The following is a 12,859-nucleotide window of genomic DNA, read 5'->3' on the forward strand; positions in this document are numbered from 1 at the left end:
TGCTCAATGAGTCCTTTGTTGACTATCCGTTTGAGGAGCAAATGCCATAAATACTTGTAGATAGCAATTAGATAGGAAATGACTGCGAGATTTTTTTTCCTTTTTTTTTTTTCTTTTTTTTTGGCTACAGGTAAAAGAAAGATCTTATCAGAGTCAATTTCTCACCTGCCTCAGGCAAACGTAATTGGATGTAAGCAAATTTAATGGAGCTTGTGTGCTCTGGGGCCATTCTGTAATGCTTTAATAATTGCATGCCTTATTAAAGTGAATTTAAGGTATGAAGGCTGTTTAATATATCAAGTGGCAAAGAAGCTAAGATACAGTTTAACTTTTCGCTTCTCAGATTAATAATCAAAGCTAAACTGCAATGAAAATATTAAAAAATAGCAGATTTAATGCTCTGAAGGGTAATGCATTAGCTAGCACATTGTACAGATGTTAATTCAAGAAGCAAATCAGTAACTTGAGCTTGACATTCATCAGAGCTGGCAAACATGTATACCCACCTTGTCCTGTTTTTTATTAACTCAGTGCCATATTGGCAAGGTAAAGCCTGTCGGTTTATGTAGAAAACACATAATTATGCAAGTAAATGAATATTAGTTTAGTATGTTTCCTTAAATCCACCATTACAAATTAATACCATAAACTTTGCCAGTGGCAGGAGTTTTCTATCTCAGAACAGTGTGCTTTTCCAGATGGAATACCAATTGCTCTCGCTTGCATGCAGGAACAGTATTGTGAGCAAGACCTCTTCACATGCCTTCTGTAGATCTATAAGTATATTAGCTTGCTTTCCCTTAGAGTGTGCTTTGGAGGCTCTAATGATGAGAGAAGAATATTCCACACAAACCTAAGCAATTAAAAAAAAAAAATAATTGCTGTGCATATCTGTCTGCACTGCCACTTTTTTGTTGTTGAAGATGCCTGTGTGATGCATGGTATTTTTGTATTTGCAATATATCTCCCTTCAGTGGAAGTCCCAGAAAGTTAGAATGAGGTCATTCAGTAATAGCTAAAATAAAACTAGTTAGAATAATTAGTATTTGGGCATTTGAAGTTCCATTGCTTGTGTGAGACAGTGTAATATACCACAATCATAAGATGCAGTTTTGACATTCTTCTTCTGTGGACACGCTGTGTGGATTAAAACAATAATTAGCTTGTAGAATCTGCATGTGACAGATTCCATTTTTATTCTTGTTAACATTATGTACTGCTTCTAACTATATCAGGTTCTAAAACTTCTACTGCAGCAAAAGCTCTAATACTCAACTTGATGTGAGAGGAGGAGGAGGAAGAGGAAGCTTATATTTGGAAGGAATTTTAAGGTTCCTTACGGTGTGGTTCTCAGTAAAAACTGAGAATAGAGTTTTACCTATTTTTAATTTACTTAAATATTTAACTATGTCTAATTCTTGCAGAGACAAGAATTGACACTAAAACTTAAGTGCCATTTATACAAAAATTCAGTTCTGCTAATGCAGTTGAAATTATTTTTATGTCATGCAGTTAGAGCAATTTGTCCTCAACAATTGTAGTTTTCCTTGATGTTTTAAGAGGAACATTCGCCTTCGGTACATTTCTTATGAGAATAAGTGCACACTGTTTAAACTGGGGGGAAAAAAAAAAAGAAAAATCCCAAGACAAAAAAATCCCACCTTCAATATTTCAGTCAGAATGAAAGCCCAAATGTCTATCTTTTTTTATGGAATTAATATGTATTTTGTACAGTGCACAATCACAACACAGATTTAGGTGCTGAAACAGAGCTTAAGCTGAAACCCTTAAATGCATATGTGTGCAGAGCCAATAATACTTTCCTTTCCAGGTTTCTATGTGTTCTTGTCTAAATTGATTCTTCATTTCTGTTCTAGCTTTTGCCCTTCTGCAGGCAGTCTACCGGTTGCTCTTCCAGAAGTCCCTGTTGATTTATCTGGGAGCTGTGCATCTTAAACATTTTATAAATTGTCTGCGTGGGATGACTTTAATGACAGTGAAACAAATTTAAGCACTTGTTCATGCCACAGAATCAATTTTTAATCCCTTTCTTCTAAGCTTAATAGCACTACAAATATTCAAAGCACAGAAATTTCAAAATCTTTTATCAGGGAAAGAACTTTTTTTTTAAAAAAATCCCAACTATGGCGGTTGAGATCTTTTAATGAAATAGAGTAATAAAATAAAAAAACATGTTGCAAGTACCAGCTCTAAACTAATTCTGCTCAAAACGTTTCAGTATGCCAAAGTTTAAAAACTCTGAAAACAGATTTCTATGAGGAAAGCCATACATTAGTAGAAGTACGAAACCAGTTTGTAATGTCTCTAAAGTTCATGGAGATTCCTGAAGGGAAGTTGGTTGGGGCAGTGTTTTCAGCGACCTGAACCGTTTGCTATATAACATCTTCTTTTGAAAGATCAGAGAAGAAAAATGGAGTTGAAAACAACAGTTTATCCTTTCTCCTTCCACAATGTCGTCTTAAACTATGAACATTTTAGACTTTTAAAAGTACATGTGAAAATATTCCACTATTACAAAATTTCTTGAAAGAATTACTGAGATTTCTATTCTGAAATAGTAGAGCTGAGTTACTTTGAATCCTGGATGTAAATAGAATACAAATAACTTTGTTAAGAACTCACAAGAGATTACAGATAAAATTAATATTGCTGGTATGAAGAGTTTTATGAGCTTTTATCTCTTGAATTTTAAAATTGGATGACATCAGACTAACCTAATTTAGAAAATATTTGATGAACTTCTGAGGAATAAAATGTTAAAATAAAGTGTTCCTAAATAAACTGTACCGGGAACATGTTCTACAACCAGCCTTTGGGGTTAACTTTGCCACTAACCTTGAGGAGCAGTTATGTCTCCAGATTCTCTATCTGTATTATTCCCTTAATAAGTAAATTATCCCAATAAAATAGAAGTATTTAGTCTTGCTTCAGAAAAATGATGATTATTTAAGGAAAAAAAAAAAAAAAAAAGAAAGAAAAGACATTAGTTATAGGATTTTACCTTCAACAATAGTCCTACAATCGCTGTTCCAACTAGTAAAATTACAGATTGGTTCAGTGTCACTCTTAGAAATAATTTATGCAACACTATTTCTTAAAACTAATCATTACTTAATCATTGTTTACTCAAAATGTGAAAATGGAACTTGATATGTTTTTTAATGGTTGTGAAAAAGGCAAGTGGTACCAGGTAGTTCCCCTTCCCTATGCTCATTTGGAAGTAGCTTAACACTAATACTTAACATCAACAAAATTCCTTTTGGTAACATTTTTTGATAGACCTTTTTCACTACCAAATAAAGCCCTGAATTTCTGCCCTGGTGTTTATGTTGCTGCAGTTCTCTACAACATTTGTCTTGTGACTGTGCACAAGAGTTCTGCAAACGTTGTTGATAGGTGCAAGAATTCTGTTCCTGTCAGTGGATTTTGTCAGTAATTGCAGATGGAGTAAACATTAATTTGAAGTGATTGTACAATTTGTACTATCATGAACTGATTTTATATTAAAACAAAAGTTGAGGTAAAAGCAAAACTTGTTTTACTCGGTACTGCTAAAAATAGCAAATCTTGCAAGGTGTTTATGTTGTCATGTACTGGTCTATCTCAGAGAAATAAAGCCCCACTTGCTTTCTTGACAGGACATTATAAATTGACTGATGTAATTCAGTTGGGGAGTTAAAAATGCTTTGAAAATAATGGGGCATAACATTCTAGGGTTAACATTTATTCATAGATGATGCAATTAAATAAAGCAGGCATTAACTTCAAGGTCAGTCAGTAAAGTAATAAAAGTGAATATTTTAATTGAATTGTAATTGCTTCCCATTGATACATGCAAGTTAAGTAAAATAGATGTCAGTGCTGCAAATTACAGTTCTCTTCCTAACTAATTTATTCATTTTACAACAGTCATCTAGATCCGAACCTTGTTGTTGGTTTATCCATCCATCCAGCTTTCTTCCAGGCTAGTATTATGAGAAGGCTGGAGGATGTGATTAAATATACTAAGAATTTGCAATACATTGTTTTCCTTTATAGTCTAAGTTTTTTTAAGTATCTTAATCAATCTACTCCTTCATTAAAAAAAAAAAACAACAACAACAAAACATACAAAATAGAAGAATGAATTTACAAAGGCTGCTCCAAAAATATTACCTCCTATTTTATTATGATGGCCTTCAGTGTCAGAGGGAGATGTTCGTACTATGACAGTAGAGGCTGAATCTTCCCACCAGTATTTAAATATGGCAACAAAGGGACGGTCTGATAAAATGATATCTGATGAAGTGTGTCTGGAGCAAAGATGTGTCATTGAATTCCTGCATGTGAAACATATGGCACCCATTTACATTCATCAACACTTGCTGAATGTTTATGGAGATCAAACAGTGGATGTGAGCACATTGAGGCGGTGAGTGGTGCATTTCTGCAGTGGTGACCACAGCAATGGATCACTTCTGCAGATTTTAGGGGTGTGGCATGCAGACTTTTGTTCATCTCTGGAAAAAATGCAGTTAGTAGTGGTGATTATGTTGAAAAACAGTGTTCTGTAGCTGAGAATTTGCTCTATCAAATAGTATTCTTGTGCTCTTGGTATCTGTTGTAGTTTCCATGGAAGTAAATGGGAGGCATCTTCAGACTGACCAATGTTTATTAACTGCTTGTTAAATATGGTTTGTAAGTATGATAATGTATTTTACTAGAGCAGTAAGCGTACACCATGTATGTACACCATTATTTGCAATTTGAATTTGGATTACTGATTCTGCGAGCTACTGGTTATATTGATTCTTGATGTCTTTAGCAGATTATTTTCTCACAATGCAAACTTAGTAAAAACTAAAGGAAAAGATACTTTTCAAAATAAAGACAAGCCACCCAGAAAGTAGAATACTATTAAGAAAGAGAAAGGTTACATTGCACTTCTATAGATTTTCATGTAAGTACGGATAATAATGATTGTAGAGTTTACAAACTATCTGTACGCAGGCAATTAGTTTGCATTTTCTGTAATATTTGTATAATAGTTTCTTTTTACTTGTTATGATTTATTAAATGGGAGCAAAACAATAGAGGAGTATTCAGAAAATCAGAGATTGTGAGAGAAATAATATATTAGTGTGTCTGGATTTAACAACTTTCCTTTCTGACTTGTTTGAAATGAGATTTTAGTTTAAATTTAAATGAATAGTTTTATGAAGGAGAGGGACTGACTATCTTGGAAAAGTAGTGATATTAATGGAGAATGTTAATCTAGTATTGTGCAATGAGTATTATAGTATGCTACTCACACCTGTTCCATTAAATTCGAGGACATGATATTAAGCTTGTGGTCATTGGAAGACATCAACAGAGTCATTGCAATTGTTTACTGTAGGCCACATAAGCTTTCACCACAATGTAAACCATAAATGCATATATTCTACATTTAATTAAGTGGTCATGATATCTGGATGTGCTTCATGATCATTAAAGTTGAGGAGTAAATTTCCTCTGGAGAAAATGTTCTCCAGCTAAATTATTGTAAGAAGTTTAAAAACAGCGGACAAGCAAACTCATACCTATTAAAAGAAGATGATATAAGATATTTTTAAACTGAAGACTGTATGCTGTTGATCTTGTAAATAATTTAAAAATATTCATCCCGAATCTTAGGGACAAACCAATACCCAGTTTGGAGTTAATCAGTGCTTGTAGCCTCATCTCATAATGCATGTACGAATGTATACGTAGAAGTAGTGTACATTTTGAGAATAAAGGTAATTTTTAATGAACATTTCCTTTATTTGACTTTTTGCTCCATTATCTTTTATATGGCAGATTAACAAATATAACCTGCTAGAAATATGCTCTATTGGCCTAATTATACACTATGGACAATTATGTGATTTTGAAATGTATTTAAAAAAAAAAGAAAAAAAAGCTTTTCAGAGCAAAGTAAGTATATTGAAATGAAGTTATCTTGAATTGATTTTCACAAGCATAAACGATCATTATCTTCTATGTAGCAATGAACATTTTCAGTGTATTAATAAAGAGTGGTAAATCACTACCAAGACAGAACAGAGGTGGAAAAACTGTCCTTCTTCTTTTTAATTATTAAGCAGTTTGTAAAGTGTCTCCTCAAATAGTAAGGGAATTTTTAATGCACTTTAATGAAATATTTAAAAAATTCTATGTTTTGAAATCTCATTCACTCTATCTTGTTAATTTAGTTTCACTGAAATTTAAATATATCAAGAACATCATTGTAAATATTAAAAGGCATATCAGTATTTGAATTCAGCAAAGACTTTATATAATAGTAAACCATATATTTATATAACAACTTCTATTATCAGTGAGCTAAAGTGATTTGCAAGGAACATGCTTTAGAAATTACTTCTAAATTGAGACATTCTGCTGGCAGCTCTTTGATGATACCATTATTATATAAAGTAGTATTCTAGGAAGAAATAGACGAGTATTGGGATGAGTACTAGGAAATGTGATCACTGAAAACTTTCCGGTGTACTTTCACTTTTAGAAGTCATCATTCTGTTTTTCTTTCTTTGAATGTTAAGACCTTTTGACCACTTACTCTCAAATCTTACTAGAATATTAATTTGATTACTCATTGATGAGTATGCCAGCTCTTGAAATAGTTTTTTCCTGTTTTTTTTTTTTTTTTTTGTTATCCCAGTGCTGATTACTGCCAATTATTTGTTTTATTCTTGAGATGTGACCATGTAGCAGCCCTAAGCTGGCAAAACTCATAAAGGCAAAAAGCCAGGAAAGGAATGCAGAGAGGCAAGGTATTGGTACTATCAGATGCTAATAAAGCTTACTTTTTTTTGTCTAGGAAAAATAAATCAATACATAGACATCTTACAGAATATTTCGTGCTGCATCGGCCTTTCTAATTCTTGCCTTTTTTTGTGAGACATGTATGAGAAGTTTTTTTTTTTTTTTTTTTTTAAGGAAAAGTTTTTCTTTTCCAATAATTTAACATATCTCTTACAGAAACTACAATAACTTGTATTTTAATTTAACATATATGTAGAAAGGAAACTCTAGTTTCCAACTGAACTTCTGAGGTGAGAAGGTAATTTCTGTGTAGATTATCTATTACTGTGAACCTATGTGTTTACTTTGCTAGTTATTGAAAGGGAAGGAAAACAACAGCTTATCTAGTTGGCATGCAGTACAAAAATAATTGGCCTTGTTCATCATGAGCATGATGAATGAAATGAAAACATTTTGCCCGATGGGGATGAAAGAATTCTGACAAAGTAGGTTTTCTTTAGGATAGAACTTTTTTTAGATACAGTGGGACAATTTCTGTGATAGACGAGCTACATTAAAAAAAAAAAGTCATATCATTACTTCATAAAACATATTAACTCTTTTTTTTTTTTTTTTCTTTCTTTTTTTCAGGTTTAGATCCAGATAAGCATCTTGGAAAAACATTGGATCAAATGGAGCCTTATCTTTTGGAGGTATTACTATATTACTGAAAAAATACTCATAGGCAAAGTATAATTTGAGTGCGATACTTTAGAAAGTCAGAAAAATTAACAGCAAGTAATGAATGTGACAAGATCATATGTGATATAAAATTTCTCTGTAACTGTCACCATCTGAACGTTTTATATCATTTTATGTAGTCTGAATGCATACAGAAGGGCCTTTCAAATTTAAGTAAGAGCATATACTTGAGCATATACTAAATTCTGTCCAGGGGAGTACGTAGTCATCACAGCATGTAAATGCTTATCATAGAATCATAGAATTACTCAGGTTGGAAGGGACCTCAAGGATCATCAAGTCCAACTGCAGCCTAACCTTAGTACCCTAACTCTAACAACCCTCTTCTAAATCATATCTCCGAGCACCACATCCAAACGGCTCTTAAACATATCCAAGGACACTGACTCAACCACCTCCCTGGGGAGCCTATTCCAATGTTTAACCACCCTTTCTGTAAAGAGTGTTTCCTAACGTCCAACCTAAACTTACCTTGAGGTCATTTCCCCTTGTCTTGTCACCTGTCACCAGTGAGAAGAGACCTACCCCACTCTCACTATAAGCACCTTTCAGGTACTGGAAGAGAGTAATAAGGTCTCCCCTCAGCCACCTCTTCCCCAGACTAAACAGCCCCAGCTCCCTCAGCCTCCCCTCAAAGGGCTGATTTTCCAAGCCCTTCACTAGCCTCGTTGCCCTTCTCTGGACCTGCTCCAGTGACTCCATGTCCTTTCTGTACTGAAATGCCCAAAACTGAACACAGTATTCGAGGTGAGGCCTCACCAATGCCGAGTACAGGGACAGGATGACTTCCCTAGTCCTGCTCACCACACCATTCTTGATACAAGCCAGGATGCCATTGGCCTTCTTGGCCACCAGGGCACACTGCTGGCTCATGTTCAGCTGACTGTCCATCAGAACACCAAGGTCCCTTTCCATCAGGCAGCTTTCCAGCCACACCTCCCCAAGCCTGTAGGGTTGCCTGGAGTTGTGACCAAAATGCAGGACCTGACACTTGGCCCTATTGAAACTCATGCCGTTATAAATGGAGCTAGTACATTTACTTAAAGAACAGGGTGTATAACTAAGAATAAAAAGACCAGATTTTGTACGTTGTCTTTGAGTTTGAAGTAGAAGAATCAAACATTGAGCTATGTACAATCTGAGAATAACTGTCCTGAAAGTGTGGTTTTGTATGTTGTCTGTGACAAAATGAGCTTATTCTTTTGTTGTTCTCAAGCAAATTAACAACCCTGTCCAGGTTTAAACTGAGACAGAGTTGATTTTATTCATAATGTCTGCTCCTGACTTCAGGAGAAAGACAAGTTTGATAAAACAGTGATCTTTTAGTAATTGCTGAGCAGATGCTGTAAATAGCCAAAGACTCATAGGGTTTTAGAATTGGTTGGAATTGGTTGGAAGGGCCCACGAGGATCATCAAGTCCAACTCCTAGCTCCACACAGGACCACCCAAAATCCAGACCCTATTTCTGAGAGCGTTGTCCAAATGCTTCTTTAACTCTGGCAGCTTGATGTCTTACCCACTGCCCTGGGATGCCTTTTTCAGTGCCTGAGCACCCTCTAGTGAAGTACCTTTTCCTAATACCCAATCTGAACCTCACCTGCCTTGCCAGCAAGGGGACTAGAAGGAGCTGGGAGATGACAGAACTAGGACACATGACTCAAACTGGCCAAAGGAATGTGCCATATCATATGGCATCATGATGAACAATAAAGCTGTGGGGAGTTAAGGGGGCAGCTGCTACTTGGGTACTGGCTGGCCAGCAGTCAACAAATGGTGAGAAACTGCATGGTGCATCACCTGTTTTGGGGGTGGGGGGAGAAAAAGTAATCATTACTATTCTTCCTTCGCTTTTTAGAGTATAGTTTTGCTCACTGCCAACTCCCAGTTGAATGAAGGAGGGCTTTGGGAAGAAAAGTGTAGAGCTCATGGGCTGAGTATTTGTAACTGCTTATTGGGTCATTGTCAAGGAGACTGCAGAACTGATCCCTGTGCGTGTAGCAGTTTCCTCTGCATGTGCATGCTATGAAAGTCAAAGTACAAGTAAATTGCCTTTTCTGGATGCTTAGTTGGATTTAAGAAGTGATAAAAACAAATCAGTAACTATAAACTGCAGAGGTTTCTGATTTGAAAAACTACTATGCAACCCAATGAAGTCTTCAACATCAGAAAGCCTGGTAGACAGAATGTGAGAGCGAGGTGTATACAGTTTACAGGAAGGAGGAGAAACAAATTCTATTGTTCTGATCAGTGTCAGTGCTAATTAAGAGAGAAAAAGAGCTCTGATTTCATTCATGGAATTACTTAACTTCGGGGAGAAATAAATTGCTGCCTAAATTTTCAGTCTTCTGATTGTACTGACTGGGGAAAAAAAAGTAAAGTACTAGGTGGGAAGAACTTTAAATTAGATTTGCAATATTTTTCTCATTACATACAGGAGGTTGAGTTTGTAAGTACAATAATGATCTGCTATCTATGTTTTTATCATGAGTATTGTTCAGGACAATGGCAAGGAAAGTTCCTGAATTTTTTTCTAAATTATAAGACCATAATTATTGAGGAATGTTGCTACATAATTACTAATTTTTTTTTTTTTTTTTTTTTTTTTTTTTTTTTTTTTTTTGTATGACTATGTTGCATACCAGGAGCCCTAGCTTTTTACACTGAAGTATTTTTGGCAACCTGCCAAATCTCTAAGGCTGTTCATCCTCTCCTTGGAATTTAATAATAGAATGCTAAATGTATATCATGGTAATATTTGTCTATACTTCTGTCCCTATTAATAGAAATAATTTTTTAGTCCTTTGCATGCTGCCTTATAACTTGATGAGTAATTCTGGATGTAAAGAGCATTTCTATAGTTATGTAGAATTTCTGACTTGGGAAAAAAGTCTACGCTTGGACAGGAAACACTGGAATTCATATATTCTATCTTATATTACTCAACTTCAGTCACAAAGTCAGCTTTTCTCCTTGTCTGTGGTACCTAAAGTTAGAAGGGGACATTCTTTGGTAAAGTTTGGATTCTTCTTTTATACACCCTTTGTCTGGTGTTGTATTTGAGTTAAGATGAATAGCCTGGAAGTTAATTTCTTCATATATTTCTTATAGAATTTGAATTGGACTTGTATATTTAGTTGTGTAATTTTTAATTTTCTGGCTCATTTGAGACCAGTTCTAGCAATCACAAAGTTTAGATTAGAATCTATGTTGTATCATTATGAATATAGCTTATAGCTTGCAAGACAAAATATATTAGTCTTTAAAAAATGTTAGTGTTCTAAATGATTAGAAGAGAAGTTTCTGTTGTCATTGATAACATCTTTAAAATACTACTCACTTGTGAAATGCACATTAAATGTGTGTTCTGTAAGAGCTGTTGAATGTCCTCAATTCCTGTTGACATTAGTGGGAACTGCAAAACTCTTTAGCACCCAGTGTAATTGCTGACAAGCATGATCTTAAAGCCAGTAACACTGAAAAAAAGGATTTTCCACCACAAACATAATAAACTGTCTTTCACTTTTTGAGTATTTGGTATTGCCTCTAATTATTACAGGTACTAATATTTACAAGCAGAACTACCAATTTTAAAAGTGACTTCTCACAATGGAAAAAGTTACTGTTAGAATGATCTTGTCCAGGTTTCTCTTCTTCATTTTATATTATGATTTTGTTTAGAGGGCTTCATTTATTTATTTATTTTATGGAAGCTCCAAGAAGAAGAATAAAAGGTTTTGACTAAGTGTTTTGTAGATTGTCCATTCTTATTTCATCAACATTAATTATTCTTGATGTATTTGTCCTGTAGAAATCTTTTTGCTATTGTTGACAGAATACTTTCTTTCTTGTGTCAGAAGTGTAATTTATGAAGAGCATTTGATTAAAGGTTTTCTTCTGTTCATTTTCTTTTTAAGAAAATATTTAAGGGAAAATGAAAAATGTCTCCAATAGTAATACATAAAAAAAAAATGATTTAACATTTCTTACAAAGGAGACTTAGATTTTCCCCTACAAGAACCCTTGAGCCACAAGGTCATGTAAAGTATTATCAAGGTATTGTTTTCTCAGATTGTTATCCTTTCCTTCAATAATAGAAAAAAATTGAAGAGGACTTAGGCCTTTTGTTTAACTAACTGAATTTAAATAAATGTGATATAACCAGGATCAGAATTTTTCCTGCAGGGAAATAGGGGTGTGGGGGGGGTCTGTGCTCAGAGCATGATGCAGTTGCCTGATTACTACCTACTGACACAGTAAATGTAGAATTACAATGAACTGTTTAGCAATTGCATTTTTCTTACTCAGACAAATGAACTTTGGTTCATGCTCCACAGTCACTGATGTTAATCATGTCTCTTATTTGAAATTTACTGAATTATGTAATTATTTGTTTTAGTGTAATTCCCAGAGCTTCAGGAATATTTATAAATATATCAACTTAGAGACCATACTTAGTATGACTTGGAATGGAAGCGACACATTGCTACCTCTTCAGTTTTTGCTTTTGCTTTTTGCTTTTGACTTGGAAAGTTCAATTTATGAGAATTTTTGAGAACAAGATAGTTATTTACAAAAGTATGAAAACAACTGTTAACTCTGTTGCCAGAAATTTTATTTGTTGTACACTGCTATGTAAAGTGCTACATCTTGTATTGATTTACAGTACAAGCTTCTCACAGAAGTGAACTATCTATGCCAAAGGGGGAGAGAACCAGATTCATGTGCCTGAACAAACTTTCTAGTCTCTTGTGGAAGAATAATTAGGATTTGATTTGTTTATCTGAATACTGCAGTACCAATTCAACTTAAAATATAACACAGTGGTATTTCATAGATCATTGTGATACACAATACAAAGAAATCAAGAATCTTTTGTGTGATACTTGAGGTTTTTTTATTATTTTAATGAGTGGTCTTTTAGAAGGTACACACTGAATTTATCAGCAAAATCTATTTAAGTACTTTATTGTAATACCTGTATGTTTAAATTTTCCTTTTGTGTTAGGTTTCTGAGAAATATGGTGTCCACATTTGCGGAGAAGGTGGAGAATATGAAACATTCACTCTGGACTGCCCTCTATTTAAGAAGAAAATAGTTGTGTAAGGAACAGTTTCTTCCATTTCCTGATACTAAAGCAGTGAGAGTATTTTCACATTTAGCTTGAGGCAGCTTCTGTTGGCAGAGTGAAAAACACATCCTCTAAGATCACAAACACTCACTTTGTTTAACACTGGCCAAGTTCTCTGAAAACCTAAATCAATACCTGACAAGACGAGGCCTTCATAGAAAGCTATAAACTTCTTAGACAT

The 12,859-nt window shown here is 34.4% G+C and overlaps 1 protein-coding gene across 9 annotated transcripts in view; it reads left to right on the top strand.

Annotated features, from left to right (window-relative positions):
* DPH6 (diphthamine biosynthesis 6) overlaps positions 1-12,859 on the top strand; it is a 215,905-nt gene that overhangs the window by 45,888 nt on the left and 157,158 nt on the right. For all 9 annotated transcript variants that reach the window (XR_014883604.1, XR_014883605.1, XR_014883606.1 and 6 more), the window contains 2 exons: positions 7,438-7,499; positions 12,555-12,649. Coding sequence is in view for 6 of the 9 variants with exons in the window: in XM_085225134.1 (XP_085081260.1) it covers positions 7,438-7,499; positions 12,555-12,649 (157 nt within the window). In the remaining 3 variants the exon portion in view is untranslated. The remainder of the gene's footprint in view (positions 1-7,437; positions 7,500-12,554; positions 12,650-12,859) is intronic.

This window comes from Meleagris gallopavo, chromosome 5, assembly GCF_905368555.1.
Source record: "Meleagris gallopavo chromosome 5, MGAL_WU_HG_1.1, whole genome shotgun sequence".
NCBI classification, from domain to species: Eukaryota; Metazoa; Chordata; class Aves; order Galliformes; family Phasianidae; genus Meleagris; species Meleagris gallopavo.